We start from the raw sequence: 24,739 nt of genomic DNA, 5'->3' as shown, positions 1-24,739 counted from the left end.
TAAGCGAGCTTGGTAGCGCAGTGGTAAAGGCGACAGGACGATCCACCTACTGTTGCGATAGTCGTGGGTTCGAATCCTGCTGGGGCATGGTCGTACATTTATATTTCGATTGTTTAATATTTGTGACTGTCCTTAAGCAAGAGTGCAAAAGCCGACAAGAAAAATGAACGTCACAGTCACGCAGTAACCAGGCCGGGTAAGCCTGGATGTCTGGGATGATTTTTAAGTCGATCGTTCGCCAGTCGGTAGGCTTAATGCCGTAGTTCGGAGCCCACGTTCAACTGTAGTTCCAGTCCAGATACACTCCTAGTTGGTAAAAGGACACTTTAAAATATATATACAAAAAAATTAAATTAAATAAATTGCAAATATTAAATCACCCATTGAGATTTATTTCATTATATTTTGCTATTTTTCTGTTGCAGTAGCAAGATATTTATAACTTTATATCTAGTCTTGTTTGCTTTTTGGACTTTTAAATTTAAATTCCATAATAAAAATCCAGCTTATCATCTGACGTTATCTAGATAAACTTGGGTAACATTTTATTTGCTAATACTAATTGCCAAATCACTAATACATGGGTTGATTTCATCTCGATTCATTGGTTCTTTTGACTACTGCTTTTTTGTGTTGATCTGGAGGTACATTTAATTGTTTCATCGTGGAATACGTCTCTTCCTCAAAATATAAGCAGGTAGGTAAAGAATGATGTATAATTAATGCCTGATTATTAAAATTATCTATTTTAATTGCTTGAGGAAAATCTTTTCATGTTTTAATATAAATTTATTCTGTTCGTATGTTTGTGATAGAACTTCTCGCATAATAGGATGTTTTTGTGTGTATTTATATGGATTCGAATATGATTTAGATTCACAATCGGTCCCGGTAGGCGGCGAGGAGTTCGATTATAAGAAAATCACTAATTTGAAAAAAAAGAGATTACTGAACTAACAACGTTAATTAAACTAAAAATATAAATAAATGTAAAATAAATAATAAATATCTAATTCTACTTGAATATCCAGACCACACCAGGTTACTGCATAAGACTCTGTTTCATTCATAATATCTACGATGCCTTGTTGAATATTAGATATGATCAATTATGTAACATGTCAGGTGCTTTGGCATCAATGTATATAGTGTATTAAAAGTTTTTTTGTACATAAATTCGTTTTAGAATCAGACAATATTTTCCTTCCCATTTTAATCTAGTTAAAAAGAGACAGAATGTTGTCTAATTAGTTTGAACACGTAAATGAATGAGCCTGTCAAAGTCGTCCGGTTGTCAGATGTATGCAAAATTCTTGAAAGCAATAATAATAAATATAAACTGACCTATAAACTATTGTCGCTGCATAATTAACTGTAGTTTTTAGGTGTACTATAATGTTAAAATAAAATATATTTGATAATATTTTTGTTCAGTTATTTTATTTAGATTAGAATATTGTTGTATGTCGTAGCCAAACCGAACTAAAACTCAGAGTTGATGCGGCAACATTGCTACGTTTTGAAGAGAAATTTAGATGACGTATGTACAAAATAACTTTGAATAAACTATAGACACCCTTATGATAAAAGACATTCATACTCCCTTGAAGGAAAGCACTAAATCCGTTATTGATAATATGATTTGGATAGCGCGATATACTTTATTGGCCACTTTTTCTCTATATTTTAATATTTTATTTATTTTCACTATATTTGGAGGTACGTGTTTGAGATGGCGATATTAATTATTGTTACAATTTTTTTCTCTTTTTCAACCATTATAATTCCTGGTCTATTGTGGTCCATTCGCTGCTAATCTATCGGCACAATATGGCCACCTCGTACTTTAATGAGACTACAACATTTATTTAGTCAAAAGGTTTCAATAATTTTGAACATTTGATGTGATGCAATTAGTTCTGTGTAGCAAATATTAGATTTATATAATCTATATGAAATAAATACAGTAACAGATCAATAGAAAAGTTCCCGGCCTAACACATAGATGGCGCTACTAGAATTAAATCCATATGTTTTTTAGTTAGCCCTAACCCTCAAAAGATGCGTGTATAAATTTGACAGCTGTCGTATCATTAGTTTGTGAATTATAGTATTTTGAGTGAGGCTTCTTCACTATTGTCTACGACAGCTATAATCGCAGTATCATCAGCAAATGTAGCCATCGTAATATTCTCCATTTGTGGTATATCACAAGCGTAAAGTAGATAAAGCATTGGTACCAGTACACTTTCTTGTTGTACAGCTGCTTTAGCTTCTTTTATTGTAGAGTAAGCTCCTTCTTGTTTGACTCTAGACATTATGGTTGTCATATACGATTTTAATAGTTCGGTATGTTGTTTTGGTTTCATTTTCTGTAGTTTATGAACAAGGCCTTCATCCCAAACCTTATCGAAGGCTTGTGCTACATCTAAGAATATAGCTGAGCATACTTTTTGAATTTCGTAGGCTTTTTGAATAACATCTGTTATTCTGTGTACTTGGTTAATTGTTGAATGTTGAATAATCCCAAACTGGTGTGTTGATATTAGGTTTTTTCTCTCTACGACTTCAAAAATGATATTGGTCAAGTAGTGACCACTACCGGTTTTCGTACACATATACATTTCGATACTAATCCGACGCTTAAACATTTCGCCGTTCCGTATAAATTTCAATCGCGCCAAATCAAAAGGCCAACTTACCCGAACCCACCCTCGCCCGCCGGCCCTTTTCGGGGATCGCCCCGTCGAGGGTGGCGTCGGGGCCGGGGGGAGGGAGGGACGATTTCGTGGATCCCTCGTGATCCGTTCCATTCTACGGACGATCGCCGCTCCGTCCGTATCGGGAAACTCGCAATGACAGTCGGTGGAAACAACGCGGAAAATTAGGTTGGATATTTTTTTGCGCGGCTTGTTCTTCGTTTGCCATCAAACCGGGACGCTTCTTCGATGAATCGGTGGATTGTTTGTACTTGGTGTTCGGTGATGTAACCGGGAAACGGTGACGGGAGAGGACAGTCGGTGAGTATGCACGTGCTGTCAAGAGTGTGGGAGAAAACGTGGACCGAAAAAGGGGGGAACTAGGCTTTTGGGGTAGTCTGATTGAGCTGTCTTCTATGTAGGATAAATACGGGGTGCTTCAAACGAGTAAATATTGATTTAACTATACGTTTCTGATTGGGCTTTGTATATAGAGAGATTAATATGTGATTATACCATTTAAATATTTAATTGATTTTACATATCCGGTTCATTTTTAATTTTTTAAACGTTTTTTACCATTACTAATGGACTGATTATTATAGTTATATTATGGGATGATAATTATTTATATTTATTTGTATATTTTTGTTCTATTTACAATAATAATTGATATAATAAATTAGTAAATCAACTAGTTCTACTCTTTTGTCTAATTTTTATGACTATTTTGCATACATGCGGTTAAACTTCATTGATGCAGCTTTGAACCTCCTCCTTCAATTCATTTAAAAACTCAAAAGTTCTTAATATTCCGTTTTACATATCTTTTTTTTAATATTTATTATATTCTTACCACCCGTTGCCAATGAACCTCCTTGCGTTAACTTAAATTTATATATATATATATATATATATATATATATATATATATATATATATATATATATATATATATATATATAAATCACATATATATATCACAATATATTAAATTAATCACGTCATCAAGATGTTTAATGTATTGCCTGCCGCAATTTATAAATTCCTTTCAGAATCTGATAATAATTTCCTTCGAATTTTATTCTAGTTAAAAAGAGACACAATGCTGTCTGATTAGATCGAACACGTAAACGAATGAGCCTGTCAAAGTCGTCCGGTTGTCAGACGTATGCAAAATTCTTGAAAGTAATAGTGATAAGAGCTTATGACTCTAACCTATAAACTATTGTGTATGTATAATTATTGTAGTTTTTAGATGTATTATAATGTTAAATTATATTTGATAGCATTTTTGTTCAATTATTTTATTTAAATTAGAATTTTGTTGTATGTCAAAGCCAAACTGAACTAAAACTCAGAGTTGATGCGGCAACATTACGATGTTTCGACGTCACAAATTTAAATGACCTATGTACAAAATAACTTTGAACAGGCTATAGTCACACATCTTATTGCATTAATCATTAAACATCTTAATATGTATCAATGCTTTAAAATTTATTTTTTAATTATTTTTTATTTTTAGGTAAACTTATTGTGGTGGTACTAAAGTGGACTGCTTCATAGGACAAAAAAATCAACTTAAATGATAATTAGACGTGTGAGCGGTATAATATCGTCAGTTAGTGATGTTCCTGAAGAAAAGAACTAGAAGGAAAAAAGGTTTGGGGGCAAGGTGGCTGCATGGAGATGATCGCAGCGGTATTGGTGATGTTGGTTGTGCTTGTGCAGAACGCGATTTCAGGATATATTGGTAAGTTTTACTATGAGAATATTAATCAACGATAATCATACTGAATTTTAAACTGCCTCACTGTTATGAAAACAGTATAGCGAATGTTCTTAAAACCAAATAACATAATTATTAAATATTAGATATACAATTAATTCTCCACTGTTCGAAAATTAAGAAAATATTTTTGAATCATTTATTGGATACCTCAAACAACCTCATTATTTGAATTTCACATGAATTAATAATAATTAATTTGTGAATAGTTACTAAAACGAAACGAAATCAAGCTATTTTTGCTTCAAAATAATTGCTCGGGGGGCAAACTATCTAAACGGTGTCAAACTAATTTCAACAAAAGCTTGTGACAAAATCTTGGGACAGTTTTTCCCCTAGAGATCTCCGATGTCCTTCATTGGTAGAATTATTGTTCTACAAGGAAAGTGGCCAGAGGTTCCGACATTAAAAAAATAAAAATATTTCTTATACATTTTTAAAAACTTTTAATTAGTTTTAATAAACCTTTCCAGTGGGTGTTTAATTAAAAATATTAGTTAAATTATTTAAAATAATGACAGCAGCAATTTCAGAACAAAAAAAGTGTCAAAACAACGTTTGCCTGTTTATAACCTGTAATTATTATAACTAATATTTTGAAGAATTTTGCAGACGTTTGACAACCAGGCGAATTTTACAGGCTGATTCTGTTAATTGTTCTAATGCATTAGACGGCATTGCATCCCCTTTTAACTAGAAAAAAATGAGAAGGAAAATATTGTCTGGTTAAAAATTGCTATAGGCAAAGTACATACGACATTGTCATGACCTGAATGCACTGTTATTTTGAATAGATTATATACAGTACCAGAAAAATGCAACAATGGGTTTTGTTCTTTCATAATACAAAGGTTCAATTTTTTATAGAAAGACGGGCCGGACTAATTTGTACTTTATATTACCCACACGACATCTCTGGAGTAAAAATCTTGCAAGAGAGGAAGAAGAAAAACAATGATAAAAATAGAATAAAAGAAAACATATAGACTAGAGCCCTCGATAAAAATATATCAGGTTACCGGCGTTGGATAATTGAAGAGCTTACAAAAAAAAAACTGAAAATCACGCCCGGAAGTATGCGTATGAGCAAAGGACTATATTTCCCCATTCGTATATTCAAAGTTGACGAAAGCCCGAGTAGTACATGAACGTTTCCGTTAAAAAAGGCGCAACAGCTGCATACTATTGGGGAACGTTATTTCTTATACATTATTAACGCATAGAAAATATATTCCACACCGTGCATGTTTCTCTTTATCTGTAATTGACAATCTTCAAGCACTAATTGGTAGGGAATCATGACAGAAAACAGTTTGTTAATACTGAGGCCATATCGTTTAGGTCGCAAGACAATGCTCTGTGTTTGGTGGGACCATTGGGTACATTAAACTAATTTTGCAGGACGATAACACGCTGTTTCATAAAGCAAAACCCGTCAAGAAAACATTGAAATCACTACCCCGCCCGACTATCAATGGGGCACACACCTGCAGCGCCAATTTCGAAGAAGTTGGAAAATGGCTTGATGAATGGTTTTGCTCAAAGGACAAACAGTTTTTTTGGGATGATATCCGTAAATTGCCAGAAAGATCGACAAGATGTATAGCTTTTAATAAATAAATTTCACAAAACATCAGCAAAAAAATAGAATTAATACGTAATAAAAACCATTCACTCAACAATTTGATTATTAAACGAGATTGACGTAACGGTCTGACTGAAAATTCTCAAGAGCGTTGTTTTTTCAAAACCTTTTACTAATGTTTTTAATTCTTCATTCTGAGTTTGTTCTAAAATAAAAAGACTCTCTGGAAATGATGTTAAATTATAAAACTGTTATTTCATTGGGTTAATTGTGGTTTATAAATACGCCAATGGCATTTCTTTTAAACATAAAACTAAGTTATTTTCGGCTTCTACTTAAATATACTTAAAATGTTTCACGTTTTATCGCTCATTACGCGATTTATATGCGTTTTTATTTGTAACTTATTCGTTAAATATTTATCATAATTTATGGACGCCGTTATAAATTTTAAATATCAGCATAATTCTCGTTATGTATTAATAAAATCCTCGCAATAAATTCGTTATGTCGTAGAACGACACCGTACCGCATCAATTTACAATCGCTAGTTTATTAGCGACCTCTGCCGGAATCTCTATAAACTCGAGTGAATTATTTATTAAATATTTACCGCCCGATCGTTATCGAACACTAAATTTTATTCGAGCGATCGTCAAAATATATAGCGTCGTTTTCAAACAGTGCCAAGTACTTTGAAGTTTCCCATTCGCTAAAAACCATTCCACAAAAGCGTCGGGAATTTTGCGAACTGTAAACTGTTAGATAATTAAAAGGTGAAGAACATGTAAACAAAACGCCCACAAACACAGTGGCGAATATCAGGGAAACAGTATACAGCTGCTTTTACACGAAATAGAAAAAAGTATAAATTGACTCCTGGTATATATGCAATTAAAAATACACCCATCTCTTATCATGACGTTTCCTCTTAGTTAACCCATGAAATATGGGCATTTTTATCGAAAGATAAAAGAACTATAGGGGAAATACTGTTACTGAGTCCTCCTATCGATTCTGTTAGTAAATTAATAGTCGGGTAGGAAATGACCACCAAAAAAAAAACATCCAATCGCATTAATGGTCTATGATTTTGGCTTATAAATCAATATAATTATTGGATTGAAACATGCTATACGCTTCATCAAGGAATTATTTTCAAGCTTCGTACTATAGTAATTACAGATTGTGTTCTAATTCTGCTAATTACGTTAATGCAACATCATCCAAGATAAAAGGCGTGTAAACAAATATAGTTAATCAATTAATGTCATTGTTGACAAGTGTCATGTACAACTAATTTCGAGATATCTATTAGTTTACAGTATGAAAATATTGCCTAACAGTAACATATTATAATGGGTTGGGGACAAATTATTATCTTTTCTTGCATTTCTCAAATGCTAATCAAGGACATATAGCCTATTCAAAGATTTTTATACATACGTCATCAACATGTTTAATGTATTGCCTGGCGCAATTTGTAAATTCGTTTCAGTATCAGACAAAATGTTCCTTCTCATTTTATTCTAGTTAAAAAGAGAGACAATGCTATCTGATTAGTTTGAACGAGTAAACGAATAAGACTGTCAAAGTCGTCCGGTTATCAGACGTCTGCAAAATTCTTGAAAGCAATAGTGATAAGAGATTAGAACTTTAACCTATAAACTATTGTGGCTGTATAATTAACTGGAGTTTTTAGAATTAGATAAACAGCCACAATTGTTTATAGGTTAGTTGTTTTATTATATTTACATTGATATATGACAACGGTGTGGACCAGTAACAACACAAATCGAATTTTTAGAAAGATTTGGTTACATGTTCCAACTTTATTCTGTCTCTTTTTAACTAAATTAATGTTAATAGTAAAATGAGAAAAAAAAATGCTGAGAATTTAAAGAGGATTATATGTTTTTTAAACCGATATTGGCAATGCGTTCGACGGTGTTGATGACGTGTATTAGCTATAGTGGTGAGACACGTTGCCAATTGTCTGCAAAATTCTTCAAAACGGTAGTAATAAGGACAAATGTTGTAAACCAAAAGTCAAGTTTGATGCGGCAACAATGCGATGCACTGTCGTCATAAATATTATATTTTGTTAAATATAAAACTAATGATTAGAATTAGGTTCTGAAACGTCATTTTTTTAATAATTTAATTTGTTCTTCTATTGTTCCAGAACTAATATTTCTTTCTAATCATCAAATGCAAAAAATAAATCAACCCTAAAAAACAGATTTCTAATCATTTTAATAGTTATAGAGTATTGACAAGGTTATGAAGATAAATTTAGAGCAAAGTTATTGAATAATAATTGCAAACTTAGTAAAAAATAACCAACACTGAGAGAGTACAGGAACATTTATATTCAAATACGCAGAACAACTTTTGGCTAGTATTTTATTATATGTGCTTTCGGTCCGATGTTTGTCTATTTGTTTTCTTCCTGAAAAATGCTGCGAGATCTGAAATAGATGGGAGCCATTGCGGGTTTGGTTTGGCGGAAAATATATTAGGTCAATTTTTCGTAAGGTGTTTCGCAGTTTGTTGTACCGAATATATTGATTCCAGAATAACAGCTCTTGCGTTAAATTAGAAAATATTACTACGATATATGAGAAGATATATTTTTGATAATCTTCTAAAACAGAACACGCTACTGAGAACAAAAAATAACAAGATTTTTAGAATAAAACTCTATATTAAAAAACAGGTTATTTCATTAGGCGCTTGCATGTATTATGATCATTTTTTCCGCTCTAAAACAATATAAACTAATATTAATATATTAATCTACCTTTCGGGCTGCATGGTGATATCGTGTCGAAAGAATGATATTGGTTTTCAACGATCCCATCATCAATTCATTTTGACACTTTTTTCACAGTAAATGATAATCAGAAAACGCTATATCGGGTGAGTACGTTGGATGCGCTAGAACTGTCTATTCAAACTGCAACAGAGTATCCTAGCAACCTGTGGTCGAGTGTTGTCATGCAAGATCATTTGTTAATCATTATTGCTGTTAATTTGTTGCAATAATACGTTATACAGTTTCTGTTCTCCTGTCATTTTGTCACAAAATAATTTTACAATATGTCATTTTTTAGTATCTTGTTGTAAAATTCGAAAAGTTTATATAAGAAGTACCATTCTTTCCACTGTATTTACCAAGCATTATCTCATTTGTTCAAAGTCACATACTGCTAGAAATATGTGAAACAAAATAAGGGCAAACACATTTTTTTAGTGTTTCAATCAACGAATAACGGGCATTTTCGGGAAGTGTTATTTTCTTACTTCAATTTCAAGAAGAACGTGGCTGAAGATCAATGAATGCTATATGAGGCTTATGACTATTGTTCTATCGATTTCAACATGTGAATACTGGCTTCGACTTGTTTGCATCAATGGCTTCTTCTATCTTTAGTTCCTCAAGAACAGCTATAATTTCTTCAGTTGTTAGTATTTTCTTTTTGTAGAAATTCATTTCTATGTTCTATAATCTGAAAGTACCTTGACACGAACCCATATATAATTCTTACAAGGCTTTTAGACTACTTCATTAGCACCAAACATAGTAATTGACTACTTTTTACTATCGATTGTTTCAGTCGCTATTTTTGGTTCGACCGATTTTACTACTTTTTACTAGTGACTGTTTTCAGTCGCTATGTTCGGTATGATTTTGTTACTATTTACTATCGACTGTTTCAGTCGTGTAATTTTAGTTACTATTTTTGGTTCTACTGATTTTTAACGTTCTGGCTCTGTCGTCCTAGCCGCGACCTTCATAAAAATGTACCCAATTTATGCTTACATAGATTTATATGTAATATATATAGTTTTTGGTAGTTTGCTTGTAAATAGCAATATATTGTATATTAATAGAGCAACATTTTGGAACGATATTTTTCAAGATTGTTATTTGTAATAAGGTAAAAAGATTAAAATTGTGAATGATAAATAGTAAAATACTTTTGACTGTTTTTATGACTGAATGTAGTAATTACTATTTACAGTCGCTAGTTTTTTGACTATCGACTGTTTCGACCGTTTTCAGTCGATAGTTCCCAACGCTAGTTTTAACAAATACTTTAATTACAAATATTACTTTCATTTTTAGCGCTATTATTTATGACATTTTGTAACAATTATTTTCAGAACAAGTGGAAATAAGCGGCTGTGAATCGTGCCGGTTGATGCTCACTTGTCGAAAGCTCGATTCCATCATAGCAATACTGGACGTTGACTTCGAAATGAAAGAGCCCATTATAGACACCGGCGTAATACCGCACCACCAGCCCATGTTTCCTCCGGATCATCCGCTCGATGCATTAAACAAGCGGTAAGTTAATTGGCGTACTTATCAAGATCGGAGATAAAAGAGACGGTTACGCGTCAGAATGAGTTAATGTATCCCCTTAAAAACAAATTTGCTAGAGTTAACGATCAAAATGTATTTTAATGGAACCGACATCTGTTTCTGCACGAGTCGGATAAGAATTTATAGGACGAATCTGTTAGGAAATTTCCGAGGAAAGCAGTTTGCTTAATATCTAGTAATATTTTTAATTTTATTAATTAATATTTTCATTGTTACTAGTCGTTTGCGACTAACCTACAATTTGTCTTTATGATAAGTTAAATCTAGGTATATACCTATTACTAGAACGACCCATCGGTCCTATCTCAGTCTCTGGTAAAATAATGTTTATACATGTCAGTGCTGTTTTTTTATTTGCACCTCACTACACGACACTACACAAAATCAGATGGTTAGATTCCTTTCAGTCTGCGTCCTGTTCTGGTGTTATCCAAAAGCTGCAATACTTAATATTTTCATAAGAATGGAGTCTTTCCTCATGCCTCCTTGCAATTGTCTTCATTTCTTGACTGACTGTGGGTATCTGAAGGTCTCGATGTAGATAATCAGTTCTATAGTATTTGGGTGCGCACACAATACCTCTCAGGACTTTGTTCTGAAAAATTTGTATTTTATTTATGTTACTCTTTGCAGAACATCTCCATAACTGAACTCCGTATGTCCATATAGGTTTCAGTATTTGCTTATATAATAGCAATTTATTATGTACTGGTAATTGTGATTTACGTCCAGTTAGCCAGTACAGTTTCCTAAATTTCAATTGCAGTTCTTTTCTTTTCTTCTTTATGTATTCCTTGCAGCGTAGTTTTGCATCAAGATTCATTCCAAGATATTTAGCGTTGTTGCTATATGAAGTGATAGTATTATTTAATGTTATTGGTGCTTGTATGGTCTGTTTATATGTAAACTGCACATGTACGGATTTACTTTCATTAATTCTTATTTTCCAAGCTTGTGACCAATTATTTATATTGTCACTTACCTGTTGTAATTTTCGTGAGGCTTCTTCACTATTGTCTCCTACAGCTATAATCGCAGTATTATCAGCAAATGTAGCCATCGTAATATTCTCAATTTGTGGTATATCACAAGTGTAGAGTAGATAAAGCATTGGTCCCCGTACACTTCCTTGTGATACACCTGCTTTAGCTTCTTTATATATTTTATGGAATAAATTAATTGCAATTAATTAATTGCAATAATAATCTAAATTAATAAATATTGTTATAGATTTCGTTTGCATTCATTTTATTTTACTTTAAAAACCATTTAATTTCATGGAAAGTAGTGGCAACCTGTTGAACGGCGGCTCACCTGTTTGATTTGTCTCATCTGACTCATCACAATATGAGGTGTAACATAAACACAGAGTCTTCAAAGACCGAGCTGTATCAGTCATCGGATATAACCCCCTCCTTTCTAAATAAACCACCAAAGAGATGTACGTGGCCATTATTCTGTTTTGACAGCTTTTAGTTGTAATGAACTCCAAGTTCCAACACTTTATGGGTGAGCAACTGAACTATTGCAATCCGCCTTTGGTGACTTTGAATTCATGAACTATAAGTTTTTTTTACTGTTTGAACGTTCCCTAATTAGAATAGTTTATGGGTAGTAGTATTTGAGCATCTTCAATCCACCTTTTGTAATCTTACAGCTTCAGCTGTGATGCCTATGACCGAACCCCACTAAACTACACCAAGAAGCTTCGAGTAACTACGGAACTGTTGCCAATCCAACCTCAACCTATCTCTTTTTCGTGATGATTATTTTATCTTAATTATCCTATGATCCTTCCAGAACCATGCCGATTAGGCCATTTCAGCCATTATTGATGGTAAAAAAGAATACTGAGTAAATCCCTATGTAAAGAGAATGATTTTGAGGAAGAAAATATTCCTGAACTATATGAATCAGGAAATCAGATATCACAACAAACAATTTGCAAAACTACTGTCATATCACGACAATTTATTTGTGTCATAAGACATATAGCCTATTCAAAGTTATTTTGTACATACGTCATGGATATTTGGGTTTGTCAACAACTCTGAGTTTTAATTAAGTTTGGCTTTGACATACAACAAAATTCTAATCCAAATAAAATATAATTGAAAAAAAAGTTATCAAATATTTATTTTAACATTATAGTACATCTAAAAACTATAGTTCATTATACAGCCTTGATAGCTTACGGGTTGGAGTTATAACCTCTTATTAATATTGCTTTCAAGAATTTTGCATACGTCTGACAACCGAACGACTTTGACAGGCTCATTCGTTTACGTGTTCAGGCAATACATTAAACATATTGATGACGTGTGTACAAAAAAAACTTTGAATAAACTATATATCTATCATCATGCAAGCCTTTAATCAAATATATCAAGATATAAAAAGGTATAAATATTGTTTTTACATAAATTACTTTCATACCACGGCTTTCCTTTCATTTGCTTTTCTAAATTACCATTTTCGGCTAATTGCTCTGTAACTATTTTTGCATTTCAAACTCATATAAAATTAACTTTTTGTTTCATATACTAAGACAGTGTTAATATGGATTAAATTTAAAAATAACTTAAATAATATTACGTCATTAATACAAATATTATATATTTCAAAAAACTGTTAAACGCGCAAACATTGTGGAATTACTGGAAATTTGAGTTATATAAATAAAATAGTGATCTTACAAAAATAAATATATGGGAACTGATAACAAGTTGTAACAACCTAATATTAACTGCTGAAAAAATATCATGGTTTCACACGTTCTTCATTATTTTTATATTTTTAAATAATAGAGAAATTTACATTTTTTACAGCAAATTTCAAATTTATGATATAGTATGTGTAACAGAAACTACTTTCGGTGGCGTTTATGTATGGTTCATGTTATCCACAGTTTAATTTCAACTACGCATCAGTAACTTCGGCTACTTTGACGTCAGTTTCTGGTTCATAAAATAATTAATATTTACTCAGGCAACCATTAAACTATTATCTTTGATTTTTATTGTTATTTAATAGCGATAAATGGATAAATAAATAAATATGTAGAGTATAATTAATAGAGAATTACAGGGATATTAAATGAAGAATAATGAATGGAAAATAATAAATAGAATATAATAAATGAAGAATAGTAAATATAAAATAATATATAGAAAATAATAAATGTAGATTTAATAAATAATAAAAGAAAATTAAAAAAAAAAAGAAAAATTCCAGATAAACTGGAGTAATCTGTAAAGAAACTCACCATTTGATGAAACTCAGGTTGGGCGGCACAAGACACAGTAAACCAAAATGATAGTGATTTTGAGCGTTGCGTCTTCAGAAATGAACCCTTATGAAGTTCTAATGTTTTTGGACGTAGTGCCTTGTCTTGCTTGATTATTTTAGGTAAAAAATATGAGAAAACATTGTACGTGCCTTTGAAATTTGAGGTTTTACCTCCATTTTCTCCCCTTCTCCTCGTCAGATTCTGACTTGGTTCCAATGAGGCCATCTCGGAAGTACACTTGTTCGAACAAAAAAATTATTTTGAAAATCGGTGCATAACTGACGGCGAAATTGGCGAACATACATTACAAAAAATATATACAGCCGAACATAGAACTTCCTCCTTTTTTGAAGTCGGTTAAAAAAGATTGTGACTCTGAGCGCCGCGACGCATCGTCTTTGCCTGTCATGATAATTATTTCTGTTGCTAGATATTCGCAAAGACGACACATTCTACAATTAATTAAAAAAGCGGCAATCCCGCCTAGTTCCTTTATACTCTCGTTCAAATCTTTTTAAAAATCATAAACGACCCGAATTAAAAGGTTTAAAATATGGAACTACCAGATGGAATTCTAAGCACCATAAATATTCAGAACGGTTTTTGATTTGAATGGAATATATCTTTGTGTTTTAGAGAAAAAATATCGAGAAAATATGTACAAACAAAACTCGCTTTTACATTTGTTTATACAGTTGCCTAACCGTGAGTGTTGTCTTTTCCCCGTGAAAACGGCCCTTTTAAGTGTCCATTTCACAGCCTATCAATAATTATGACATAATTCCTTTCACACATGCACACACAGAGGCCAGATGTTGCGAAACGGCTAAATCACCGTGACCATCGGTAGGGATGATTGAATTTGGGGCAAACAAGCTAATACGAAACTTCGTTGGGCGCTAGATGACGTCCTTCGGTGATGACGTGACACTACACCCTCGGAACTCGATAAATCGAAGTGTGTCCTTGGGGTCGCCTCTATTCAAGCTGATCTCTCACTATTCACTTGGCCGTATTGGCACGTGTTCGGGGTTTTGTTCGCCAGTAGAAACCCATGACCGTAATATGATAAACGATTCGGATAAGGTTTATTATAGACATCCGGCAGAGGGAGATAGGAACGAATGACGTGTTCTTTAGAATGACAATTAGCAAATATTTAGCCGGAGAAAATGGCACCAATAGAAAGATTGATATAAATCTTAAATGATCTAATCGCATATATCAAAAATCATTGCAGAATATGTTTATAATTAATGTTGTTTTTAATTAAAACTACAGGTTAAAATAATAAATATGCCACTTTATTTTTAGCTAAATTGAAATCAGAATGCTGTAACTAGAAATTAAGAACCTGAAATAAATTCTTACCTTTCTGGTTTGATGCTTTCTTATTAGTTTATAGAAATCTACTAAAGACAATTTTATAGTATGAGTGCTTTATAATTTCCATTTCGAAAAGAATTATTTGTGGTATTCAACAGGACCAAGATCCGATGAATACTGCGTCTGTTACTTGCTATTGCTGGTGTTTTTACAATTATACATCATTCTATTTGTTCAAATGGCATTGCTAGATGTCTGCAGTAACAGTTTCATTCAATTTTTGCAGCGAATAATACGATATTCATCGCTGATCTCAAGAGGAAGACCTGTCTTGAAGAGGTCAATTGAAAAGTCCCCGGCTTACCATGGTAAAACACATTTTTTGGCAAAATTAGTTTTTTTTATTCAACAAAATTCTCTTCAAAGGTGATATACTGATTATAGCGACCCTCCAACTTTTCGATACCATTCTTGTAGTACGATTTGTCCTTTGCTTCAAAATAAGCCTTAGTTCCGGCGATCACCTTTTCATTCGACGAAAATTTTTTCCCTGCAAACATTCATTTGAGATCTGAGAACAGGAAATAGTCGCTGGCGGTCAGATCTGGATAATACGGTGGATGAGGAAGCAATTCGAAGCCCAATTCATGAATTTTTGCCATCATTTTCACTGACTTCTGACAAGATGCATTATCTTGGTGAAGCAGCACTTTCTTTTTCTTCAAATGCGGCCGTTTTTCGGCGATTTTGTCCTTCAAATGGTCCAATGACGCTATGTAATCTATGTCGCTGTTGACGGTCTTTCTTTTTTCAAGGCAGTCAATGAAAAGTAATCCATGTGAATTCCAAAATACAGACGGCCTAACCTTGCCAGCCGACTGTTGCGTTTTCCCACGCTTTGGAGTGGGTTCATCGTGTCCAGTCCACTCGGATGACTGTCGATTAGACTTCGGAGTGAAATGATGGACCCATGTTTCATTCATTTACGCAAAAACTCGGGTTTATTACGCTTTATCATCTTCAAACACTGCACTTTGGTCAAAAGTGAGCTCGCGCGGCACCCACATTGCACATAGCTTTCTCATATCCAAATATTAATGAATGATATGATGTACACGTTCAGTTAATATCTTTATAGTGTCTGCTATTTCATTCAATTTCAATTTACGGTCATTCAAAATCATTTTGTGGATTTTTTAAATGTTTTCGTCGGTAACAACCTTTTTTGGGCATCCACTGCGTTCACCGTCTTCGGTGCTCATTTCACTACATCTAAACTTAGCATATCAATCCTTGATGGTTGATTTTCCTGGGACAGTGCGCGGAAACTCTGCATCTAGCCAAGTTTTTGCTTTAACTGTAATTTTTTCCTTCAAAAAGCAATATGCGAAATTCTTTTTTATCAATTTTTTTCACAATAACAAAAGTTGCTACACTCAAAATGCTATAATTCACAAACTAATGATCCATCTGTCAAATTTATACACACATCTTTTGAGGGTTAGGACTAACTAAAAAAACATATGGATTTAATTCTAGTAGCACCATCTATATGTCAGGCCGGGGACTTTCAATTCACCTGTTACAACTGTAGAATTGTTGGATATAACACAATTTCAAGTAATACATTTTCAATAACTTGAAGGACAGAGGAATAATTTAAGACCTTGGATATTTTGTGCCATATGAATCAAATCGAAGAAATATTGAAAAGTGTTTGGTTTGATTTGGTCACACATCAACATCTACGGTAAAACCGAATATCCCTGGTTTCAAGATAATATTCTATATTCTATATTATAGGATATGATATACTATCAGCTGCTAAAACCTAAAGAAATCATCAATAACGATCGCTATCGACTACAATTTATGCGTTTGAGCTAAGCATTGCTCGAATACAAGCAATACAAGCAAGGAAACAACAATATTATTCTTCAGCATGGCATCGCTCGACCACATGCTGCAAAACCAATTAAAACCACTTGGAAACGTTAAAATGGCAAGTGCAAACTTGCTCGCCTTATTCTGCAGACTTTGCTCCTTCTGATTAACATTTATTTCGACATATAAGTCGTGACCTATCTGAGCAGCGCTTCTCTTCTTCAGAATATGCCAAAATATGTATGGATTCGTGGATAGCCTCAAGAGAGACATCATTCTTTCGGATGGAATCCGTAAATTGTCTAAAAGATCGGGAAAAAGTATTGGCTATCGATAGACAAGACCGATACCCTCGCAAAAATGCTTCAAATTAAACAAAACTAATTTATAGACCTATCTAATACGATTACAAGTATAATAATCAATTAAGAAAACTTAAATATGGACATTAATTCAAACAAAACTTGCGTAAATGAAAAACAAACAAAAGGCAATGCTTCTTCGAGGCTAGAATGATGAACTCAAACTGGAATATACACTGACTCATTCGGAATAGTTTTAAGCGAACCCCAACACGCTATACACTCGGCGTGTAATTTCGCCATAAAACATTTAAATGACTGTTAATCTTCCAGTTATTTTAACGTTTTGCGTGCGGTTAAGTTGTTGTTGATTGTCGAAATAAAAGCAGTTATTCATCCATTGTTGGACCGCAGAGGGAAAAGGGAATATCTAGAGGAAGGCTGTATGTTTCACCCCCTACAGTCTCACCAAACGGTTTATTACATTACGGTCATGAAGTTTCTAGCAGACATGTGTCGTTAAAGTGTGAGGGTTATATAATTTAAAAACAGACAGACTAAAACAAGACTGATGCCCGTAAGGTCAACATAATAATAATCTAAGCAGTGAGAAGCTTCTGTAAAAGTTTAAACAATTCGTACACAATGATAAGCATGGGCTTTTAAAAAAATTCGTTAATACCTCACCCACAGTCTTATTTAATTTCAATATTGATCAATTGTTAGTGAAAAAATCTTACCTATAAAAATTTTCATTCCTGCTGTCAGATTTAGCCCCACCTGAGTTCTTGGTCACATTTCAAAAAATTGTTTGGTGGAAAACAATTTTCCTCAACTGAAGCTATCCGATATATATCATAAATGACAGTATATCATAAATGACAATTTCAATTTGCGGTCATTCAAAATCATTTTGTGGTTTTGTGATTTTTTTTACCGATGTTTTCGTCGGTAACAACCTCTTTTGGGCGTCCACTGCGTTCACCGTCTTCGGTACTCATTTCACCACGTCTAAACTTAGCTTACCAATCATTGATGGTTGATTTTCCTGTGGCAGTGTCCGGAAACTCAGCATCAAGTTTTTGCTTCAACTGTATTTTTCCCTTCAAAAAGCAATATTTTATCAACACGCGAAATTCGTTTTTATCAATTTTTTTCACAATAACAAAAGTTGCTTCACTCAAAATGCTATAATTCACAAACTAATGTTCCGACAGCTGTCAAATTTATACACGTATCTTTTGAGGGTTAGGGCTAACTAAAAAACATATGGATTTAATTCTCGTAGCGCCATCTATGTGTCAGGCCGGTGATTTTTCTATTGATCTGTTAGACCGCTATCCTAAGATGTAAATTTCGACATATCTGGAGGTCTTTACAAAGTAATAAAGTAAAAAATTACATCAAAATCATACTAAAGAGTTTAAAAAATATGAATGAAAATGCGATTCAAGTATTAAATATGGTAAAGTGGTAAAAAAGCTATTAAATGATTGCTATTGTTGTTGATTAAGTTTTGTTACATTTCTTATAATGTTGTTAATCTCATTTTTATATTTACAGATGCTCCGGAGTAAACCACTGCAGTTTCATATTGCGAGAAGATAGTCCAGGCAGCGAATCATGGGGTCCCGGGAATGTGACCATCAAATACGCTTGCGCGACACGTAGGTACAACGAGGGTCGGTATTTATATTTTGGGAATTGGCAACACTGTTATCATGTGAGTCCATCTGATGGTTCTATCCTAAAGTTTAATATTTTTGACGATACACATACTCAAAACATTTTGTCGGACGGACGCTATTTGTTTATTTTATATTTAGTTGAAAGTTTCGTCTCGGCAAAAAAAATTGAACTGAATCGTGAAAATTTTCGTACGATGATTTTTTACGATTTTCGACATGGATTATCATAACAAAAGTGCATCAATCAACTTAAATTTGACCTTTGGCGATGAAGCTCCATCAGAAACAGCCGTGTATCGCTGGTTTATTGAATTCAATTGTCGTCGTAGTTCGCTGTCCGATGAGTTTCGTGAAGGTCGTCCAAAATCTGCTGTTGTGTCAGAATGTGGTGCAGATGTCACCTATTGTGAGATTGAGGCATCCCTAAGCATTAGTTCCACCAGCATATATGCGATTTTACATGAACACTTAGCTGTATAAAAGTTATGTTCGCGTTGGATCCCACAAAATTTAACAATCGCTCAAAAAAAAAGAGCTCGTGTCGATTGGTGCAAAGAAATGCTTAAGAAATTCAATCGCGGTGCTTCGAAAGACGTTTATAAGATCGTGACAGGTGACGAATCATGAATATATTCGTACGAGCCCGAGAGTAAGCAGCAGTCGACTGTATGGGTGTTCCAAGATTTAAAAAATCCAACAGAAGTTGTGCACGCACGAAGCACTTCTAAGAAAATCGTTGCCTGTTTATTCGGGAAAACTGGTCATATGCAACAGTGCCTCTAGAGTATCGTAGAATAGTAAATTCTGATTGGTATACCACCATTTGTTTGCCAGAAGTCTTCGATGAAATAAGGAAAACAAACAAGAGACGCCGGACTGTTCTTTATGATGACAATGCAAGCTCTCACACATCGGCTCAAACAAGAGACTATTTGAGCACTCAAAACATCTAATTTATGGGTCATCCGCCATACAGCCCTGATTTGGCACCCAGTGACTTCTTTTTGTTCCCATCCGTGAAGAATAATCTGCGTGGTCAACGTCATCGGCCGAAGAAGCTATTGAAGCGTTAAAAAATCATGTTTTGAAGATTCCTCATTGAGAATGCAATAAATGCTTTGAAAATTGGTTTAAGCTTACGCAAAAGTGTATCGATCATCGTAGCGAGTACTTTGAAAAACAATAAAAATATATTCGCAGTTTAACTATTTGTTATTTTTTCCTATTCCCGAAATATAAATAGTGACACTCGTATTTTAAACTCCGCGTCGGAAACAAATCCGAAAAAATCGCCATCCGTATTCGTAATTCGTTCGATTCCAGTCTGATAAACAATTTTTATGTTTAGAGGACCGAATCCAGCGCTACTGCAACAGCGAGATAATACTCGACGAGGCAATGACTAGCGGATTACTCCATAATCCGGGATATCCACGATTCTATGCGGGTCAGAGACGGTGCTCCTGGAAAATCACTGCCCGACCTCATCAGAAAATTTTATTACGGATTCTGGATTTAGCTTTATTCGGTAAGGAAGTTATAAATACGATTTTTTTTCTGCGGTTATTCATTTGTAATTTTCTTAGAAACAAAAGGCTTGACTTGTAAGAAATGTTATAAGTAATCTTGTTTTATTTCGTGTTTTTCAAAGTAACTTTATTATTTTTTACGATTGAACCCAATGAAAGCTGAGTACACAATGATCTGTGACAGTTATTATACATAACAGGTCAATAGAAAAGTCCCCAGCCTGACACATAGATGGCGCCACCAAAATTAAATCCATATGTTTTGTTAAATCCATTTGACAGCTGTCGGATCATTAATTTGTGAATTATAGCATTTTGAGTGAAACAACGTTTTTTAATATGAAAAAATGGATAAAAAGGAATTTCGCGTGTTCATAAAAAATTGCTTTTTGAAGGGAAAAAATACAGTTGAAGCGAAAACTTGGCTTGATGCTGAGTTTCCTGATACTGCCCCAGGAAAATCAACTATCAAGGATTGGTAAGCTAAGTTTAGACGTGGTGAAATGAGAACCGAAGACGGTAAACGCAGTGGACGCCCAAAACAGATTGTTACCGACGAAAACATTTAAAAAATCCACAAAATGATTTTAAATTACCGTAAATTGAAATTGACTGAAATAACAGACACACTAACAGGTCAATTGAAAAGTTCCTGGTCTGACACATAGATGGCGCTACTAGAATTAAATTTCGTTCTTCTTTTCCTTTTTTCTTAGTTCAAATTTAAATTCAACATGTTCACCATACGAAACAATACAAAATTAACAAAATATCGCTCAAACACGAAACGTCAATGTAATAGCAACAAAATGACATTAAATCTTAGCTTATATTATCAGCGCCACCTTTCAGGAAAACTACGAATTATTAACCACGACACCTAGTAGCATATTAAGTACTAACTTTATTAACATTGTTGATTTCATTGTTTTTATGATTGTCAAATATTTTGTTGATACAATATGTTGTGATTTTTTTACAGATACAAAGGTGTCGTTAATGGAAGACTGTAAAGATATTCTAGAAATCAAAGATTCAAATCAAATTATTTATTCTACGTGCGAACAGGAACATCCGCCCTCTGAGGTACTGTCTGGTGGTGATTCGGTTGAGGTGAGTGAATGACAAAATTGTTACAGTATATTTATTGAACAATATCGAACGAGATTCTTTGAAAAAATAAAGTATCTGTGAATAAACATGTGATGTGAATTATGTATATCAGACATAATGAAAGACTTAATATCTAAATTACAATTAGGAATTGAATATTGATTAAGCAATTCTCCTCCACATTTGGATCTACAGGGTATAAACATCTGGCGGTCACCATTTCAACTCAATAACTTATTAATAAATAAATATTCGTCTATCCTCCATATAATCATCCAGTCATCCAGTATGCAAATAACAAATCATCCTATGCTTATGTAGGAACCCATAGGATAGGGATGTTGAAGAAATATCGATATATCGATATTTTTGTTTGCAGATATTTTTCGATACTTTTTCCAAAAAATTAAACATATTTTTTAAACATCATAAAAAACAGTTTAATTATTTTTAATGAACCTTTCAAATTGGTACTTAATTTTAAATGCTTACGATAATTTTTTTTAAAATTATTTTAAAGTCTCCTTTTTGCCTTTTTTTACTGGACTTACTATTTAACGTGGGCTCCGAGCCATGGTCCTCCATGGACATTAAGACCACTGACTGGCGAGTGACCAACTTAGAAATCATCCCAGAAAACATCCGGCCTTACCCAGCCTAGTTACTGGCGTGACGGATCATTTTCCTTGTCGAATTTTGCACTCGTGCCTAGGACAATCACAATTATTAAACAATCACAAACATAAATTTACGACCATGCCCCAGCAGGATTCGAGCCCGCGACTATCGCGTTTTTTCCCGATATATTTTTTTTAATCGAAATCGATATATCGATATTTTAAAAAAAATATATTAATTTAATAAATTTTATCATTGTACGTACTTTTATTCTTTGACTAAGTAGTCACTATTGAGAGACCCGATGCAATTGAAACCCTATTTATAATATATGGATTAGCTTTTTAGCTAAATCTAACATTTCTTTCAACATAATATCGCGACCCATTACAAACATCCGCTTCTCTTCTGTTCAATTTCATTTTATACCACTTACTTACGAGTCATTAAATGAAAATATTAACACACATACATAATAAATTTGGGTTTGCAAAGTGACAAACTGTCCGGCCCTTTTGGCTCGAGGGCTCCTGGAGTCTTGGGAATTTAATTAAAAATAGCGCGGCTCATAACGGCTACGGCTGGAAAATAAGGTACGGGTCGTGCCTTATTTCAGCGCTTTTCAGAATTAGGAGTTTGTTGGATCGATACAAGGAGTAAAAGCTCAATTTGCATATGAAAATACACTTTCCTTTTCGATGGGGTATTTCAGTTTGTGTAAGGGTCCCTTTTACTAATAAGCCTTTTTTAAAAACACTCGATAGCTTCAGTGTTTTATTTAGGCCTATAACCAGGTAAAACTTGGATTATTTTAAAATGACTGGGAATTAATTTTTAAGGAATTTTTTTTGTAATATATTTTTTTGATTATTTTTATTACTTATTTATTAGATGTTTGCATGTATTCTGATCACTTTTTTACTTTACAAATACATTTCTTCAGAAAATTTGGTACAATGTATATTAATTGACATTTTTCCGGCCTTTTTGGCACCATATTGATAAATTGTCGAAAGAACGATGTTGGTTTGGAAAATTCCTGTGGTAGATGCAATCATCGAACCATTTTCGCACTTCTTCAGCATTTCGAAACCTTCTACCAACTAAGCCAAGCTTTATTGATTTCAACAAATAGTATTCAAAAGACACTCAAGTGTTAAGTTTGCTACATATGGTAGAACTTTCCATTCAAACTGCAACAGTGTATCCTTTATAAAAGAGCAATTGAAAGGTCTCCGGTCTAACACATAGATGGCGCTAGAATAAATCCATATGTTTTTTAGTTAGCTCTAACCCTCAAAAGATTAGCGTATAAATTTGACAGCTGTCGGATAATTCGTTCGTGAACTATAGCATTTTGAGTGAAGCAACTTTTGTTATTGTAAAAAAAAATTAATAAAATGGAATTTCGCGTGTTGATAAAATATTGCTTTTTGAAGGCAAAAAATACAGTTGAAGCAAAAAAAAGGTTTGATACCGGTTTCCGGACACTGCCCCAGGATAATCAACCATCAAGGATTGGTATGCTAAGTTTAGACGTGGTGAAATGAGCAGCGAAGACGGCGAACGCAGTGGACGTCCAAAGGAGGTTATTACCGACGAAAACATCTAAAAAATCCACAAAATGATTTTGAATGACCGTAAATTGAAACTGAATGAAATAACAGACATTCTAAAGATATCAACTGAACGTGTACATCATATCATTCACGAATATTTAGGTATGAGAAAGCTTTGTGCAAAGTGGGTGCCGCGCGAGATCACTTTTGACCAAAAACAACGACGAGTTGATGATTCGGAGTAGTGTTTGAAGATGATCAAGCGTAATAAAGCCGAGTAAACATGGCTCAATCATTTCACTCCGAAATCCAATCGACAGTCATTTGAGTGAACTGCACACGATGAACCCGCTCCAAAGCGTGGGAAAACGCAACAGTCAGCTAGCAAGGTTATGGCGTCTGTATTTTGGGATGCGCAAAGAATAACTTTCATTGACTACCTTGAAAAGGAAGGACCATCAACAGCGACTATTACATAGCGTTATTGGACCGTTTGAAGGACGAAATCGCCGAAAAAACGGCTACATTTGAAGAAAGAGAAAGTGCTGCTTCACCTCGAATTGCTTCCTTATCCATCGTATTCCCCAGATATGGCCACCAGCGACTATTTCCTCTTCTCACACCTCAAAAGAATGCTCGATGGGAAGAAATTTTCGTCGAATGTAGAGGTGATCGCCGAAACTGAGGTTTATTTTGAAGCAAAGGACAAATCGTACTACAAAAATGATATCGAAATGTTGAAGGGTCGCTATAATCAGTGTATTACCCTTGAAGGGAATTATCACTACATAGTATAAAACAAAGTCGCCTTTTCTGTCCCTATATCCCTATGTGCGCTTAAATCTTTAAAACTACGCAACGGATTTTGATGCGGTTTTTTTCAATAGATAGAGTGATTCAAGAGGAAGGTTTATATGTATAATACATGCATAATATACTAAGGCAACATTGCTAATTTTAGA

The 24,739-nt window shown here is 33.7% G+C and overlaps 1 protein-coding gene across 2 annotated transcripts in view; it reads left to right on the top strand.

The window, feature by feature from the left end:
* Positions 1 to 4,248: 4,248 nt before the first annotated feature.
* Positions 4,249 to 24,739, top strand: part of LOC143202854 (uncharacterized) — a 35,843-nt gene continuing 15,352 nt past the window's right edge. For both annotated transcript variants that reach the window (XM_076414724.1, XM_076414723.1), the window contains exons 1-5: positions 4,249 to 4,455; positions 10,247 to 10,430; positions 18,834 to 18,937; positions 20,307 to 20,486; positions 21,470 to 21,600. In XM_076414724.1, coding sequence (XP_076270839.1) covers positions 4,386 to 4,455; positions 10,247 to 10,430; positions 18,834 to 18,937; positions 20,307 to 20,486; positions 21,470 to 21,600 — 669 coding nt within the window. In that variant the 5' untranslated portion in view covers positions 4,249 to 4,385. The remainder of the gene's footprint in view (positions 4,456 to 10,246; positions 10,431 to 18,833; positions 18,938 to 20,306; positions 20,487 to 21,469; positions 21,601 to 24,739) is intronic.

Source organism: Rhynchophorus ferrugineus, unplaced genomic scaffold (genome assembly GCF_030347505.1).
Source record: "Rhynchophorus ferrugineus isolate W39M unplaced genomic scaffold, kcgeb_rfMv2 rfM9, whole genome shotgun sequence".
Taxonomy (NCBI): domain Eukaryota; kingdom Metazoa; phylum Arthropoda; class Insecta; order Coleoptera; family Curculionidae; genus Rhynchophorus; species Rhynchophorus ferrugineus.
Note: the sequence above shows the minus strand (reverse complement) of the source record. Positions and strands in the feature narration are given on the sequence as shown.